This window comes from Vidua chalybeata, chromosome 1 (assembly GCF_026979565.1).
Source record: "Vidua chalybeata isolate OUT-0048 chromosome 1, bVidCha1 merged haplotype, whole genome shotgun sequence".
NCBI classification, from domain to species: domain Eukaryota; kingdom Metazoa; phylum Chordata; class Aves; order Passeriformes; family Viduidae; genus Vidua; species Vidua chalybeata.
Genome location: NC_071530.1, coordinates 140,237,119 through 140,255,205, shown reverse-complemented (window position 1 = coordinate 140,255,205; position 18,087 = coordinate 140,237,119). Strand labels below are relative to the sequence as shown.

At 41.1% G+C, this 18,087-nt stretch overlaps 1 protein-coding gene across 2 annotated transcripts in view; it reads left to right on the top strand.

The window, feature by feature from the left end:
- Positions 1-18,087, top strand: part of SNTB1 (syntrophin beta 1) — a 114,077-nt gene that overhangs the window by 60,100 nt on the left and 35,890 nt on the right. For both annotated transcript variants that reach the window (XM_053953867.1, XM_053953862.1), the window contains exon 3: positions 11,730-11,937. In XM_053953867.1, coding sequence (XP_053809842.1) covers positions 11,730-11,937 — 208 coding nt within the window. The remainder of the gene's footprint in view (positions 1-11,729; positions 11,938-18,087) is intronic.

Genomic DNA, 18,087 nt, shown 5'->3' with positions numbered 1-18,087 from the left:
TGAAGGACTGCATCCTGTGGAAAGGGAGCCACACTGGAGCAGCTCATGGAGATCTGCAGCCCATGGGATGGACTCACATTGGAGAAGTTTCTGAAGAACTGTCTCTCATGAGAGGAACCCCACACTGGAGCAAGGGAAGCACTCGTCTCCCTGAGCAGCAGCAGAAACCACCTGTGATGAGCTGTGTAACCCTCATTCCCTGTCTCCCTGTGCCACTGGAGGGGAGTAGGTAGAGCCTGGGAAGGAAGGGGGTCGGGGGGAGAAGGTGTTTTTAAGATTTATTTTTCTCAGTATCCTGCTCTAATTTTCTAAGTAATAAATTCAATTAGTTTCCCAAAGTTGGAGCCTGTTTTGTCTGTGATGGTATTTGGTGAGTGATTGCTCCTGATCCTTATCTCAGCTTAGGAAGCTGTTATATTTTCTGTCCCCTGTCCCCTAGTGGAGGGGAGTGATAGAGTAACTTTGGTAGGTGCCTGGAATTCAGGGTCAGCCCTTTACAAGGTGGCAGAGGAACTGGCTGGTCACTTTGGACTCTGCACAGTGAGCTGCATCTGGGAATTACCTGGGCTTCCCAAGACATCAAGGAGGTGCAGAACAGGACAGACTGATACCTATTTACTCTAAAGGCAGCAACAGATTCAAGCAGCTTCATTACTTTGAGGTGTTTGTGTTTGTTTGATTTTTTTTTTTTTTTTTTTGCTTTGGGAAATACTGATTCACTGAACGAAGTATTCACAAGATCTATTGCAAAGCCATTGCTCCCCAGGCTTCCTTTTGCACATATTTTTAAATAATAATTTCTTCTTTCATTATTTAATAACAGTAATGTCAGTAATGCACAGTAATAGTGTCAGTGAGATTTAACATTTTGAACTGTAGTTGGTGTATAAGTAACTTATGCAGAATGAAATAGCATAGTGTGATTCTAAAATGGCATTTAAAAATCTTTAATTATAAAACAAATTCTAGTGAATTTGCATGTATTTACTTTTGTTACAATAAGACATGAAAACAAAAGTTGAAGCTTCTTCAAGAAAAAAAAGCTGGATTTCAAACAGATTTAATATGACATAGAAAAGAAAGTCCTTGCAAGTCCTTGCATCAAAAAACTTGGAGTCATGAATGCTCACAACAAATATAAGGCATAAGCAGAAGATTGTAAAAATGCAATAAAAAGACAAACATCTTGAAGCAGATGAGGGAACGAAAGACCAAGCAGCTCCTGTACCTCTTCAAGTTCCTGCTTATATAACTTAAGGGGAACTGAGGGGATAGGGAGGCAAGTATTAGGCAGCAGAGAAGGTTCTGGATACCTTGTTGGTGAAAACATGGTCTGGCTCATGCCCCCAGCCTGCCTCTCTCCTGTTTAGTGAACAGGACCAAATCTTGGTTCTGCCAGGTATCAGCAAGCCCTGGTGTGCAGAGCAGATGCTGATTCTCCTCCAAGAGCAGTGTGGCTTAGGGGTGCACCTTTGCAGCCTGGGTTTTTTCTCTGCTGCTGGGGGAATGGTTTCCCTGAGTCACCTGTGTCTGGGGCTCACAGAGGGCAGGGCTCTGCCACAGAGTGACCAGAGGGCCAGAATGAGTTACAGCTGCTCTTGGAGAGCACAGGTCACACTTACCTTGTTTTCTGCCTCTTAGGATGTAGTTTGACAGCACTGAGCATAGTCAGGGACAGTGGCAGCAGCAAGCCCAGATGGGGTTAGGTGCTGGGCAAAGGCTGAGCCCTGCACCCAGGAGTAAAGAGGAGATGGCCCATTTCTACCACTGAGCTGGCACTGCTGACATGCTGGAGCTGTGTCAGTCCTGGGTGGACATCTGCAGCTCTGTGGGGCTTCCTGGGGAGGTGGGAAATTTTTTTCCCTAGTTCAAAGTACAGATTTAGCTGGATTGGGCTCTGGTTTAGGAAACGGGGGCCCTTTTTCTGTTACTGTATGTTGTAGGTAAGCAAGGAAAGACAAAGAACTTATGTCTGCATGGGGGATAGAACATAGATAAAGATACAGAATGGGCACATTACCAGTATTAAAAGTTGCCCTCCACATCTCCTCAAGGAATTTGTGCTTTGCTCCTCGTGTGCTGCTCTCTGGCTGCTCTCTGGCTGTAGAACCTCTGTGAAATGCAGAGACCATACTTAATTCTTAGTGTTGTTGTGAGCTACAGCTTGAGAGCCTTGGATGAAAGGCACATAGCAGTTAATTATCATTATTGGTACAGACATGTTTTACTGTATGAATATCAATAAGTCCTTTGAAGAAGTCATTGAGCATGCTTGAGTCAGTCTGATTTATATCAAGAATTTTTGTTAGCATTCGGTTTTTTTTCCTGGTGGGCTGTGTTTATTATCTCCTTAGATTACTATATCAACAATCCAACATTAAAGTAAAGCAACTTGAAAGAGTATAATTCAAATCCAGAAAAGAACAAAAGTGACAATAATCAGGGTGAAACTCTGGTTGACTCTCCCCTCATCCTTAAATCACTCTGTTGTGCTATCACAGTGTGCTTGGTCTGTTACAGCCTTGCCCACAAAAGGCTGTGAATTTAATGTCATGATGAAAATGTGTTTTTAACCTTAGCTTCCAACTATTTTGCTGTAATGGATCCAAATCCAGCTTTTGTGTGAAGTTGTATGTCTCTTGTTGTGTTCATGTTCTGTAACAGCTAATCTGCTTACAAAATCTGGTCTTTATTGGAAGGGATGAACAAGTAGGCAGCACCTGAGGTTTATCTACTGTTGCCTCTTTGCAAGCTGAGAGAACTTAGGTAATTTAGCTAAAAAGGCATTTCAGTACTCTGAGGGTAGGAGAGGGAAGAATTTGGGGTATGGGCAACAGGAGTGGAGTTGTGGGATGGGTCATGGGGGAGGCCACCTCTTCCTCCTTGATACATTGCATGGCTGTGGGACCCTTCTCAGTAGCCAGGGTCAGGGCATTCAGGGCTAGGGTTGTCACATGAGGGACCTGTAACATTGCATTTTTTCTCTCATAACAGTGTTTTGGAGGCAAGTCATTAACTGCTACAATTAATAATTCATTAACTGATAGATTTAATAATTAATGGTTCTATAATTTGTTGTCTGACAGTTCTCTGTCATCTACATCATCCACTTTTTGGGCAGCCTTGTAAGCTGCAGTCATCTATCTTGATAAGGGACAGTTTTCTAAACCTGTAGGAGCTGGAGCTCTGAAGCCTCTGGGCAGGAACGATGATTTTAAATTTGTTTTTAATTATGCGAAATAGTTGTTTTCTATAATTTGTGAAACTCCCCACAAACCAAACAGTTTTAGTCTGGGTCATACCAATTTTTCTGTTAGTGTCAGTTTTTTCTCATCTTTCTTGAAAGGCCACTGAGATCAGATACTTCTTTAGGACTATCCCTCCCATAAAGATGAGCATTTTTGCCTTTTTGAGTCAAATCACGAAACTGAGGTGAACTTCATAACTCTTTTCTTTTTTTCATTATTTAATTCTTGTTCTGTTAAATCATGTTAAAATAGGTTTCTAATGTCCTAAAGACTGCTGTAGTCTTTGAGTAATGGCTTGAGAGCTGAATTACTGAGAGATGCACCAGGATCTAGGGACACAGTGAAAACCCCTGAGTTTTCCTGCAGAGTGTTTGAGACACCAGTGTAGAACTGGATTGTTACAGCATGTCATGACTGACCTTCAATCTCTGCAGGTCCTCGTGAATTTGGGACTAGGCATGTCTCATTTTCTTGAAAAAAAAATAAAGATGAATCTTTTTTTCCTGGTGTAATGGCATGGGGCTTTCTCCCTTCCCCATCCTTCTGGGTCATCCAGGTGAGTTTCTGGTGCCCTTTCCGTCTCCAGCATAAATCAAATAGGAATGGGAAAACCTCTTGCATGTGTAACTCAAAAGCATGCCTGCATATATGTGACTATAAATAAAACTTGATGTATGTGTGTGTGTGTCTATGTGTGAACATGACCTGACAGGAATAAAATGTCACTGTGAGTTGGGTGGTGAGGAAGGATGTGAGTGATGAGGAGGTGGCAGTAACTAAGGCTGTAAGAAAGCTTTCAGCTGGATTTTTGATTAACAAGCTTTTAGCCAAAGTCTTTATTTCCTGTGAAAAATATTTAAATAATGAAAAAAAAAAAAAAACAAACAACCATATGCTGGTGGGTTTTTGTGTTGCATTTTGGGGTTTTTTTCAGCCATTGCTTCAGTTAGGGGAATTTTGAAAAAGTCAGAGTTTTGATTTTTCCAATCAGCTTCAGCTGTAAAGGGTTGAGCTGAGAAATGGAAATAAGAGCAAAGGAACTGGAAATTAATCAGGTAAAGGGAAACAGAAAAAAAGGAACTGCCTTGAGAAATGCATGGAGGGAAGAGAGGAGCACAAATTAATAAAAAGTGATTAAAAAAGAAGCCGGCAAGGCAGGGCAACAAACCCAGAGAGTGAAAACTGCAGTAGATTTTACTTAACAAACACTTTTGTAAAAAAGAATAAAAACCAAAGCTCTGAAAAGATGGAGAAAGAGAGCTGCTCCAAGAAATGTGCCACAGAATAAAGGGAGAGGAAGAGCAGTGGGAGTGCTGCAGGGAAGAGGAGAACAAATAGTTAATAATGTTTTTATGTGCATTTGTATGTAAAGGTATGTAAGTGCGGACACCCAAGCTGCTGCTAAATAATGTTGAAGAGCAGTTTAAAGACTACTGAGATCTCCCAAAGAAAGAAAGTTGATGTGCAAGGGTTTCAGTTTCCTGCTATGCTCCCAGTCCCCACAGTCTTTGTGTAATGGCTTGGAGAGCGTGACAACCTCAAGGCTCTTTTTCCTGCCTGGCTGCTGTCCTGTGCTCAGTGTTGGGCTTTCCCTCGCCTACCAGCCCATCTGCAAATTGGATTTCAGTCTCACAGCTCTGATCTGGCCTGATCTGCCACTAATTAAGGAGCAGGATTTTCAGATGGTGTATTTAAAGCTGCTCTCTCTTGCACCTCGTGTAGTCACGGGAATGGCAGCAAATGACAATCCCAGTGTGAGCCCTGGTGGTGGGCTGCCAGCAGAGGTGCCCCAGCTCAGTGTTGCTAGATGCTGAGGCTGGTCCTTCGTGCTTAGGTTGTGTGCGAATACTTTGCTATTTTAATACCCTCTGGTCACTTCTAGCTTGCTTTCTCCTGTGTTTCTGCTGATGGAAATTCCTGTTGTACTGTAGTAAGAGTTTTGCTGAAGCTGCTACTTCTTCTCATCACTTACATACAGCTTTTCCATCAGTCTCTGTGTCTGTTCAATGGGAAGGTGGGTCTACTGCCAGTCATGAAAGTGTCAGGAGGTGACCCATGCACACTGTCCCCAAAGAAGCTGGCAGTATCTCTGGGAGACTGGCTCCCAGGTGGTGCCTCTTCCCACAGCACTCAGAGGCCAGTAATTGATCCAGAAGGAATTTGTGGCTTTGTAGTCATGGTTGCCTGGCTTTGGTTTTGTTTCACTTGGCAAGTAAGCAGTGATCCCTGGGATTCTTGATCACGGAAGCCAAAAAGTAGATCTGTAATATAATGAGACACTGAGACATACCCTGCTAAAAAAGGTGGACCTGCCATTTTTCTCTTCCAGCAAGACTTTCTTCTGTGACAACTCATCCACAAGACAGAGCTGATCTGTCAGCAGCCCTACTAATTTTTCCTGTTTCCATATCAGTTTTCACCCACGCTTGTGGATAACATCCTTTGCTTTGCCCTGGGTCGTACTACAGCACTTCCTAACAGCAAGAGTGGCATTCCTTCTCAGAAGACAGCTAATTCATCTCCAAACCCATGATCTCTTACTTATGCAGCAGCATGAGATCCTCCACTCTCTTCTCAATTTCAAGGGGTCATTTCCCACTATTACCAGCTGCAGTTATGTGTTCTTTGCCAAGCTCACACGCTGTTCCAGCTGCCCGAAGGTTTGCTTTGCTGCTGCTGCTTTGGGTTTGGCTGTGGGTCTGCTTCGGGGAAAACAGCTGCTTCAGGGAGCTCTGGTCAGTGTATTGAATATAACAATCACATCTTCTGTTCTTAAAATTTCAGCATCTTCTAAAGTTAAATCAAATACCTGACATCTCTATGAAAAAATGCTGTTTGTGGTTTTTTTCCCCAAATAATTCACCCCAACTTCTCCTTGAAACAGCGCTTTTGCTGTTGTTTCATGTTGAATCTGCTGTGAAGAATGCTGAGCTCTATATTCCTGGATTACCAATATTCAGTACAATTACAACCAGAATATAAAAGAAAAAAACAAGAAAGTAAAATATAAGAGGTCTTTTGAGCCCTGTGGTGTAAGAGTCCTGCTCCTTAATATCCATATACATTTAAAAACTATCCAATTACTTTTGTGGTTGCTCTGGGTGGAGAAGGCAGTGTGTGATGTCTCTGCAGATTGGTCAGCATCTGCATGCAGTGGTGTGAGCAAGTCCTTTGCAGAAACAAATCCTTTCTTTACTTGCATGTGGTACAACTCCTCTGATATCCCTTGTATTAAAGCCCAGCTGGTGGGAAATAGAAATGAAATCATCTGTGACAGCCCATTAGTGATATATACACCCTCTGGTTGGACATCAGTCTAGTCCAGCTCCCAGGAAAGTATCTGCATCGTTTTTAGCACTGTAAGCTGAAAGTCACCAAGTAACTGTTAATACAGCAAGTACTCTTGTGACAGCAAGGGGACCGAAAGCCTTTCACATAGAAAAATTCCATTTGATTACCAAGTAGTGCTTGCTTGGGAAAATTGCTTTCACCTCCATTTAGGATCATCAAATGAAGGTGCTTCTTCAGAGAGTATGCTGGGGAATTCATTGCAAGCCTAACAGTCTCTCTCTGGAATATTTTCCTTGCAGACTAAGCCAAAAGTTTCCATTGCTTAATGTATTCTGTTCCTGGTTAATCTCCTGGTGCTGCATGTAGAATTCAAAAGAACCTTAACATTTTTTAAAATTTATTTTATAACAAAACCTACAACTTTTAAAATATAAGTCAGGTTGTGTTCTTCTAAATCCCCCCTTTTCCTGGAAAGGCTCCTATGTTTGTACACTCAGAAAAAAACAAAATTACTTACTGTGGTTTTATGTGCAGACAGTGATGGAGGAGATAGAGTGAACAATTTGGCCTTTGATTCATCTTTAAGTTTGCAAAGTCAGTGACAGACTGTTTTGTTCCTCTCTGTGCCAGTGCAAAATCAAAGTAGTGTGATGGACTTGAATAACTCTGGCTCCAGCTTATCATTAACTTCAAGGGATTTACTCCACACTTTAATCAGTCACTGAATACATAATCTGACCCAGGAAGAGTCATGAAGTGTAACTCAGTGCCTGATTTGGTCCTGAGCCAATGCTGGTGGCAGAAGTACTTTCAAGAGTTTTGATAAAAGGTATTTCTTAGATAATGAATACTCCTACAGAAAGAAGCTTTATCAAATGCTGAATGAGTATGGTCTACCAAACATTTGCTTTCAACTTCTGATCCTCTGTGAAGTAGAAAAACTGATGAAGAGAGGAAGGGAGTTTTCCTCTTATGTGCCAGGTTACAGCATTTGGAAGCACTGGGTTTTGTGTCACCCCCGTATTCTGCGGGTGGAGAAGGGGATGCTGAAAACACTCCTCAGCTCACTGAGGATCTTTGAGAAGGAGAGAGAAAATTACCCTTTTATTATAAGGTTTGCCAAATGATCTCTGAGAAAATGTGATATCATTCATATGCATTGCCAAGCTGGAGAGATGCTGCACATCTTGGCAGTCATCTAGAGCCAACATATAATTCCTTTGGGCTGGTATGGGCTTTATCAGAAACAGCTCCATATGCAGTATTTACATAACTGTGGTGGAGTGTGAGAATAAACACAGCTGTGGCATTGCCCTAAATATTTCAATTCAGTGGGGAATTAAGGGAACTTTATCACTGAACTGCAGATAAACAGAAGTCAGTAAGAGGTGGTCAGTTTAGCCAAGGAACAAATCAAAACTATAATAGCTAGACTGCTGTAAACATTTAAGTGCCTTAGTCTTGGAGTTTACTAAGGTCACTGGTATTTTTTTCTTTTCAGAAAGTATAGAAATGCCATCAGTCAGCTGCTATACAGAAAGCATCATCCAGTTGGACTGGTGAATCAAAGCAGCGTGGGCTGAAAGGCAGAAAAGGGAAGAGTTTATAGGGATGCAGCACTTTCAGTGTCTGATTGCAGTCAGAGCCCATGGGTTTCTGGGAAGATTTAAAGTTTATTTTAGTAATTCCATCCCAGTTGACTGTGGAGACAGGAGTCCTGGGCTTTTGGTGGAAATCTGCAAGCTTGGTTTCCTAAGGTTTTCTGGTCAAGATCTTACAGCAATAGCCAAGTAGCAGAATTCAGAGAGTTGAAGATTTAGACTTTAAGATGTGCAGATGAAAGTTGGCCTATGTAGCAGCTTGCTAAGGAATGATGCTTGCAGATGTATTTCTGGGAGTGGACAAGTGCTGTGGATAAAAAGAATAATTTTCAGCGCGGTGAAAGCAGCATCCTGTTTTGAACTAAGTTTTGAGAAGTGTAAGTTGTATTGTCCAGTCATCTTGTTACTCAGCTCGTGGAACAAGGAAAACTTTCTGAAATTGTTAGTGCATCATCATCACGCTTTGGTGACTGACAGTCATTCCCAAACTAGCTCTATTACAAGTCACTAAGGGATGAGTATTTTTGCAAGCACAGCTCAGTATGTGTGTACGCATATGTATACTAGAATTTAGACTTTGATATCACATTTGATTATGTAGATATTAGAAAGAATACGCATGGTTTAGAACCCCTTAAACAGAACTGTTGACAACTGTCTAAATGTTCATTATTTTAGGAGATAGAACTCTTGTAGAAATACTTAAATAGTCACCATCAAGGAAAATACACTTTGATGAAGGCCCAAGTACTAAAATACCTGTTTGTATGTTAATCCACTTGTTTGAAGGAAGAATTTACAAACTGGAGGTGAACAAGTTCCCATTTGGAAGCTCTTTCAGTTCTCAATAATTTATTTTTAAGTCAAAACCTTGTGCAACTCTAACTTATAAAGAAATCACACAAGTTTTCTGCTGCTCCTTTGCAACTGAAAAAGCAGCACTTTCTTCTGAGCCTTTAGAGTCTGTGTTCAGCACCTTGTTTACTGCATGATGTGCAGTGAGTTTGTAGGTGGAAGTCCCCATGTAGAAACCACAGGCTTTGTAAAAAGCATTGTTTCACACAATCTGTATGGTGTGTTAACATTTTTCAAATGTAGCACAGTACTGCTTTTGTCTTAAAAATTTTTGTTTTTAAAAGAAGTAATAAAATGGGGGACAGAGGACTGAAAATCCTGATTGCTGGTCCTGGCCGGTTCCCGGCCTTGTCTGGGTTCTTCACTTTTCCATGTTTTTTTTGGTGGTGAAATGAGGATGCTGTCACTGACCTCATTTGTGAAAGGCTGTAAGATTTCCTGCCAAAAACTTCTGTAAGTAATAAGCAACATTTCACTGATTACCACAATGTATTTTGAAAATCTAAGCCTGTCTAGCTTGTTTTTGGTGGTGGCTGCCTACAAGAACACACTCCAACTCCAGTTCAGAGTCACAGTACGATTCAGCAGCGGGAGAGCTGTGTTTGTGATGGAAGGACAGTCTGGAGTATGGTAGCTGTGCATGATTCTAATGATCTGTGGATACAAATGGCTAAATCCTGACCATGAAGGACATGGCTGTTTCTAGCAGTTCAGAAAAAAATGGGAGTGTGATTTGGAACGTGCCTATCTATAAATATAATTTTATAGTTCACAAGACTGCCATCATGTATCAAGGAATTTTGCTTTGGTACTTGAAACTGAAAATTTGGTTGGTGCATCCTGGAGTGGCTAAATAAGAACATTAATTTTCAGATAGTGCTGAACTGCAGCAGCTTTACTGAGGAAACATGCATTACTGTGTTGGCTCAGTGCTTCCTGAAAAATCAAGCCATTTCTTAAGCTATCCAGTGATTTAAGACCCTGAACAGTTCAGCTGCTGAGTTTGGAAAATCATGACCTTTTCTATATTTAGAACAGTGTCTACGTGGAAACCTCCCCTTCTCAAAATGGACAAACATGAAACCAAGGATCCTTCCTCTCTGAGTCCCAGAGAGCTATGCAGATCAAGTCACCCTCTGTTCTGGATTTTGCTCTGGTTTAACCAAATAATTAAAACCTCTTAATTGTTAGTTAAGCTCCAAATTGCTGGATTTTGTAATTGCACAACAAATATTTGCATTACAGTTCTGTTTCAAACTTCAACCTGAATAAATTCCTCTGAACTAATTAATTTTCTGCTGCAGAAAGGAGTCATTGTGTGTCCCAGAGACTGGGCAGCCATACACAGGACAGAAATACATGCTTAGGCTCAGATCCCAGATTGAATTTGGGAGGGTAACATTTGGGGCTGTCACTGTACTTTTATAATAAAAAAGCACAAATGTGATACAGAGTTGAGTGATGGGCAATGACCAGGGCTTTGTTTTATAATTGCCACATAAAGATAAAGCAGGCTATTACTTTGTGGGTTATTTACCAGATGTTCAAGTAAAATGGCCCACAAAGCTATAAAGAGCACACAAAGCCCCACTAATAACTAATAACTTCACTAAGAACAGAGCTAAAATAGCTGCAGATGCCTGTCAAAGCACTTTTGTTGTTGTTGTTAGCAAAGGTGTTGGCACAGGTCCCATTACCACAACCATTACCACAATGAACAGGATTCATTTTCCTGAAAACTGTGTTCAGTTGTACTTTTCAAACCACAGTGGACACCCACAGGATAGTCCAGTAGGAATGTTTTCTTTGAAACAAAACTCATTTCCTTCTACAGGAGTTTGAAAATCTGTAAAAGGTGCCTGTCAGCAGCAATCATGATTGTTGTTAGCACTTTCTTGTTGCCACTGTTAGCAGGATCTAAATGGACCATTGAGGATGCTGGTAACTCCTGGAGAAGGCCAGTTGTGCTAGGTCTGTGTTAATGTGTAGTGGTATCACTGAAACCACAGAACAATCCTAGGAAAATTCCTCTGTTTGGCATGAGGATGATTTTCATTTATCTCTGCATGTATAAAATAAGCACACTGAAAAACTCTGGTAGTGCCATGATAACCAGCTAAGGAAAGCAGCATCTTATCCCTGGCTTCTCCAGAGTCATCTTCCATGCAGTCTGTGGTTCTGCACTGAAGTACAACTCCTCTTGGCACCCCAAATACCTGTGCTGGGGTGGATGTTCAAAGCAAAGGTTCCCTCTACCCACCATGCCACCAATGGAGCAAATGGATTGCTCTCATCACACAGTGCACCCATATTGGAAAACTGAATTGCCTTGGGATTTTGGAGATAATTACAAACTGGCCTGAAGGTGAAAACTTTGGTCTCAGTGATGAAGAGGAAGAAGTGACATGTGCTGAAGAAGCGCCACCATATAACCGTGTCCATGTCAGTGAATGTTCCTCTTGCCTTTACATTCAAAACTTCTATTGACATGCTGTATGTGGGGTTGCATCAGCACTGGCAAATCCCCTTCTCAAGGATGTTATCATAATGCCAGTAGAGACCTGGATTCAGTTAAGATGACCCTACTCTGTTCAGGTGTTTTAAAGGTAAGTTTTTAGTGCTAGGTCTCTATATTAGTATCCTTTTTAACTCACTGCATTCACTAAACGAGGTAATAAATTTAACTGCCTATTAGTATATGAATGAACATAATGTTTTTCCCCCATTTTTCTAGAATTATTGAAGTTCATTCACCTGATGCCAAGCACACCGTGGTGCTCAGGAGTAAGGATTCAGCTACAGCCCAGGCCTGGTTCAATGCCATCCACTCCAGTGTCAATGAGCTCATCCCCAGGGTGATTGCAGAGGTCAGAGACCAGCTGGGTAAAACAGGGATTGCTGGAAGTCGAGAGATTAGGCATCTAGGCTGGCTTGCAGAAAAGGTAACGGAAACACTCTTATTTTCATTTCTAAGCTCTCTATCTCTTATTCTCTGTTCCTGAATTCAGCCTTGTCTGGAAGAAGAGAGACTAAATGAGATTCTGGGGTTTGATTTATCTTTCCTTGAAGACCTTTATTTTCTTAACATGCCAATTTTTGTGCTTTAAAAAATCAAGCAGAAAACTATAACGTCCCCATAGTCTTTGCTTCTACATGTCAATTAACAAAGACTTTCCTGGGAGATCAAAAAGTCTCCTATCAAGTTCAAGGATGGGACGTGAGTCACAAAAACTGACACCAGCTCTTGAGTTCACCTGCTGTTACAATTCCCATCATGTATGAGTTGTCACCTTTGACTCCCAGCCTGGGAAGTACCTACTTACTTGGTCCATGGGCCACCCCTCTGCTGTGCCTGGCCTCTGGAGCTGGGCATGATCTGGAGTTTCCCATAAAGGCTGAGAGATTGTTCCTTAATTGTAACCCTGCATTTGAGCTGAGCATCCTATCAGCCTGAGCTTGGAACTGCAGCTCTTGCTCGTCTTTCAAAGTTTGAGTCTTAAAATGTTTTATGCAAAGAGAAAAACTGGTGTTCTGTTCAAGAGTAGTTTGTGATCTGTTGACCTGTGGAAAGACAATCCATGAATGCACAGGGGTGCATTCATGCACATTAGATGATCTGATTTTAAATCAGTAGTCTCAGAATTCATTTTAGGCACTGATAACTGATAAGTGTGGATTTGCTATGGTAGCAGTGTTAGAATTGTGCCTAGAAATAATTACCATCCATCTACTGCCTGGGCAGCCATTCAGAGCATCTCTGCCCCTCCAGCTGGGGGTGTGGAAAAATGGCCACTGTGTACACACTGCCCTTTCAACCTGTACATCCAGCACAGATGTGCAAAACTAACTGTAACTGCCCTGAAAAAAAAATACTGTATGTTTGATCTCTTTTTGAGATTTTGTAGATGAAAATATGGAAGCAACAGGCACAGGTGCCGTATTTCTATCTAGTGTCCATTAAGAAGGCATACCATTAATTTTTAGCAAAACATGGGTCACTCTACTCCACTTGCAGTGACACAAAGATTGCCAAGCCTTTTAGGCAGATTCTGTATCTTTTCCTGTCCCTTCCTCCAAGCTTGCAGAGTGGGGACAGCAGCACAACTCTTTGGCTTAGTGCTGTAGAAAAATGTAAAAGTTTGGGGGAATAATTTGGGATTAAAACACCAAAGGATTGGTAAGTAAATTTTAGCAGTATTAAATTATACAGCCATGGGATTTTTAATCTTGTTTTTGTATTTCTATAAACTATAAAAAGCTGAACATAAGGGGCTTTTCCAGTTGCAAAATGCTTTGCTCTGAAAGGGTAACTGTTCTGTAGTAGATCATAGAGATCTTGTAAGTATAATATTCACAGATCATCTTAAGTGGACACATGGCTCCTCGTTTATGAATTTCCTCTTCTTACAGTTAATACACAATATCCCATTCAAATGCTTTCTTTTCTTTTTCTTTTTCTTTTTCTTTTTCTTTTTTTTTCTTTTTCTTTTTCTTTTTCTTTTTCTTTTTTTTTCTTTTTCTTTTTCTTTTTCTTTTTCTTTTTCTTTTTCTTTTTCTTTTTCTTTTTCTTTTTTTCCCCCTTATGGGCTGAAATCTTACTTTGTATTACTCAATATGGACCAATTTGAGGTCTTTCTAAATTTAATGGTGTAACTTGTTTTGCCTTTGTTAGGGTCATGCTGTGGCTCTGTGCATGTTCCAGTATATTTATGGTGGCTGCTACCAATAATTAGCCTTGAGAGATTTGCAGTGACATTGTTACTGAAAAGGCAACTTACTTTTTCACTAAAAAACATCCAGAACTGTGCAGTAGTAACAGAGTGATGTCAAAAGTTGCCACCTTTCTCTCATGTTGGAGACCTGTTGAAAAGTAGAGAAAATCCCTACATGTGGCAAAATGTGATATGAAATTTTCTTTATTCTTACTGGACTGTGGGCTGTACAGCCTGGATGAAAGAGATAACCTGCATATACTGTGAACATGCCAGCTGTTTATATAGTTTCAGAGGAGGTGTTCAAGGCAGCTGAGGGAGGTGCAGACCAGAGATGTTCCCTGTGAAAAAAACTGGTTTTTTTAGTGGGAAGAGATTAAATTCTGCAGTGATTTGTGGAAGTCCCTGTGAATACCAGTGTGGTTCTTTTGACTCTGCCTGGATGCCAGGTGCTCACCAAAGCTGCTGTATCAACCCCCTCTTCAGCTGGACAGGAGAGAGAAAACAAAAGGCTGATGAGTTGACATAAGGGTAGGGAAACATAATTCACCAAATACCATCATGGGCTAAACAGACTCGACTTGGGGAAAATTAATTGAATTTATTACCAAATAAACCAGAGTAGGGTAATGAGAAAATAAAAACAAATCTTAAAAAAACCCTTTACTCTGCCCCTCCCTTCTTACCTTGTGATTTTCTCTACCTTTCTCCCCTCCTTGTGGCACAAGTGGACAGGAATGGGGTTGTGGTCAGCTCATCACATCTTGTCTCTGCTGCTTCTTCCTCCTCAGGGGAGGACTCCTCACACTGCTCCCCTGTTCCAGGGTGGGGTCCCTCCCACAGGAGCCAGTCCTCCTGGAATTTCCCCAACATGAGTCCTTCCCATGGGCAGCAATGTCTCACAAACTGCTCCAGCGTGGGTCCCCAGCAGCATCACAGGTCCTGCCTGCTCCAGGGTGGGTGCCTCTCTCCGCAGGGCCACCAGTCCTGCCAGGAGCCAGCTCCAGCACAGGCTTCTCACAGGGTCACAAAAGCATCTTAGACTGTAACTTTTGAGACAGCTTTTATGGCATCATTTTATGTTACTTACTTAGCATATCCTTAAAGTGAATTCTCAGCAAAATGGGAAGACTGTGAGATGAATTCCTCTGCTTGTTTGGGGAATGCAAAATGTAATCCCATGGAAATTTCACTGCAATTTGCTGTGATTACTCTGTGCTTCAATTAAGCTATTTCCTGGTTTAATATTTTTATATGACTGCTCTAAACTTAGCTCTAAACTTCAACCTACATAACATTACAAAAATAGATTCATTAAGGGAGCCTCCCTCAGGTGGGTAACATTAAAATAAATAGTAGGTTATCTAAGATACTAAGCCATTGCATGCTAACAGGATTCTACCACCTCAACTGAACTTCCCTGTGAAGAAAGCACTAACATGTGGTCTTCAGCCTGAAACTTCCATCTTGCAAGTCCACCTTCAGGTTCCTGGTGGGCAGTGAGGGTCTGTTTGCTGGTAAATAGAGAGCTCTGCATCACTTTAAAGCAAATGTTCTCTGTGGCCTTCTTACAGGCAAGGAGAAAAACAGCCAGAAGCAATCATTAGAGATGCCATCTTCCCTCTGTTATTAAGGAAGTAGCCTTGTCCTGACCTTGGCCTTATGAGGAAGTTTTCTAAAGCTGACCAAGGATTAGGGAGTTTTATTAGTCACCAGCATCCTAAAACTTCTCTGTAACTAAGAGAAATACCAAGTGCTGGTTTGTAAGGAGGTGTGTGCACTCCTCATCACTTTGTGTTTCCTGTATTTGTCTTTTCACTTCAGCAAGACCTGTGCATTTAACAGCTGTGCAAAGCATGAGGGAATAGTTACATGTGTGTTTTAATCTTTCCAGGTCTTGTCTTTTTATAATGTTCCCTGTAAAGATACTTTTAGCAACCAAATTAAAAAAAAAAAAAGAAATTAGTAATGTCATCTAAATTAAGGAGCTTTTCCAAATGTGTATTGTTTCTGCTCTTCCAGAAATACTTTCAATCCTTGTAAAAATGTCTTCCCCAGCCTTCCCCACCCCCCTCTTTTTAATACTTCTGCACATCCCATGACTTACAGAGGAGCTGAAACAGGCATGGTTGCTCTTCTCCTTACACTTACCCATCTACCACTGAGTTCCTTCATGAGGAGCAAATTCTGCTCTGAACTGAAGAGCTAAAACACTGAGAAAATGTTGTTTTATTTTATCACTCTGTAACATTTGCTCCGATAGAGAAAAATACTGTTGGCAAAAGCTTTATGATTTTTTTCTTCTTTAATGTAAACACAAAAAGGTGTTCTGGCAAAAGGGGTTTTGTGAAGGTAGCTTTTGCCAATTCAGCAGTCAGCCACACAAGCAAAAGCATGACTGGCTTCAGGGGCAGCTGAAACTGCAGCCAGGCGCCAGCATCAAGCTGGGTCAGTTAAGAAAAAAAAACAAAACTAAATAAAACCCTGAGCTGTGCATCTCTCTCTGTCCTTGCTGTGCCAGTGATGCTTTTCATGTAGGCTTGGAAGAAAGAAAAAGCACTTCTGCAGCCAGAGACTGTTCTCCTTTCCGGATGTCAAATGTCTCACAGGCAGTGGACTTCTTAAAATTACCTGAAAGCTCCTTTGAGAAACTTAAAAATAGGAATTCCTGCAAGTTGTCTTTTAGAATGTTAATTTTTGAAGCTGCAGAAAAAGTGACCTTATGGGCTTTTCTCACTAGCTCTTAACTCCAACACTTGGTTCCTGTTCGTGTTGCTCTGCCTGTGCAGGGCAAGGGTGTTGCTGCTTCCACAAGTCTGGTGTGGGTTTCAGAGGGGAGAAAAGACCTGAGGGGAAATAAGCAGAGCAGCATGGTGAACCAGAGTTGTTTTTCAGCTCCTGACACTATCTCTGAAATGAAAAGGGTGTTACTATATTACAGGCTCCTCAAGCCTTAGATAACCATATCATTGTGGTAGTGCTGAAGTGCAAGGCATGTCACAGCAGAGTGATCTTCAGTATCAGGCTGTATATTGCAGTATTACATTTATCTCCCTGCTCTCTCTCTAATTCAGAGGAGCTAGTGATAACAGGAAAATTGTGAGATGTGCAAGCTGTCCAAACAAGATTTAGGCAAATGACATGAGAGTGTATTTGAGGTTATTTTTCTTCCTCAGTATGAAATGAAAATGTTACCATTTCCTTAGGAAGCATGTTCACAGGTTAGCAAAGTAAGTAGACAGCAACAGAGCTATGTTGTTATTCTCATCACAGACAAATGAGTTTTCAAAGAAATGGAGATGTTTAGTTAAAAAAAATTATATAATTTCCAAATTGTAAAAGTGAGCTTAGGATGTCTTTGCACAAGAAATCCACCAGCCACCATGTAGTTAAAACATTTTGCCATTATTTAACATTATGTGTCTGATGTTATCTGATTTTATTTGTATCTGACTTTAACCACCTTCCTATGAAGCACAGCATCTGCTAGGCAGCATTTTAAAAAATGTGGCATGGCTGTGTCTGTGGTTGCAGCTGCTACTGTTCCCCTTAGCACTCCCAGCTCTTCCATCACAGTGGTGGCAGTTCTGGTAGAAAAGTCATTACTTTTGGAGGGACACCATTAATTTTCTGCAGGTTTTGTGACAGAGGCAAATCCCAGTGCAAGGCGAGTAATGAGAACCTGTGGCAAGGAGGAGGGGATTGGGAAGCTGCTGCTTCATTAGGCAGAGTGTCACTGTTTCTCTGGGGTGACTGCCTCATCAGGCTGCACAGTCTGAACCAGCAGCACTTTCAGGAATAAAATCCAGGTTATACTAATGCCTAGGTCTCTCTTCTGTGCCTGGAAAGTACCTGTGCACGTTTAGGCTGATCCTACAGCAAGCTTTGGGTTGTAGTGTGTGTTAACCCAGTATAAATCAATATATTATTTAATCAGATAAATAAACTGCTAGAAAAATAGGTGTTTGCTAAAAAAACTATTAGTGAAATGCCTAACTTATTTGGAAGAGATTTACAGAGAAGTTTGGAAATACTATTCATCTATAATATCCAGGAAGAAGAACAAGGCAATTTGGTCCTGCTCTCCTGTTCTTTTGTGGTTAAAGAAGGATGCAATTTCTTGTATTGATAATATACATCTGGTCATAATCTTAAAATTGATCTGACCTTTTAGAGATTACACATACCTCAAATGGAAAACCTTCTCTGTGTCCTGAATTAGAAATTGCACTTTTAAGTACCAGCTAATGACTTGCTGTGGAACACTTATATCCAAATAAAGAATCCTGGTTTTGCCCTGTGTCACTTAACCTTGCAGCTTATTAATTCCAGAACTTATTTGTTTGCTTTGTAAAACACCAGAACAGAGTTTTTAATTAC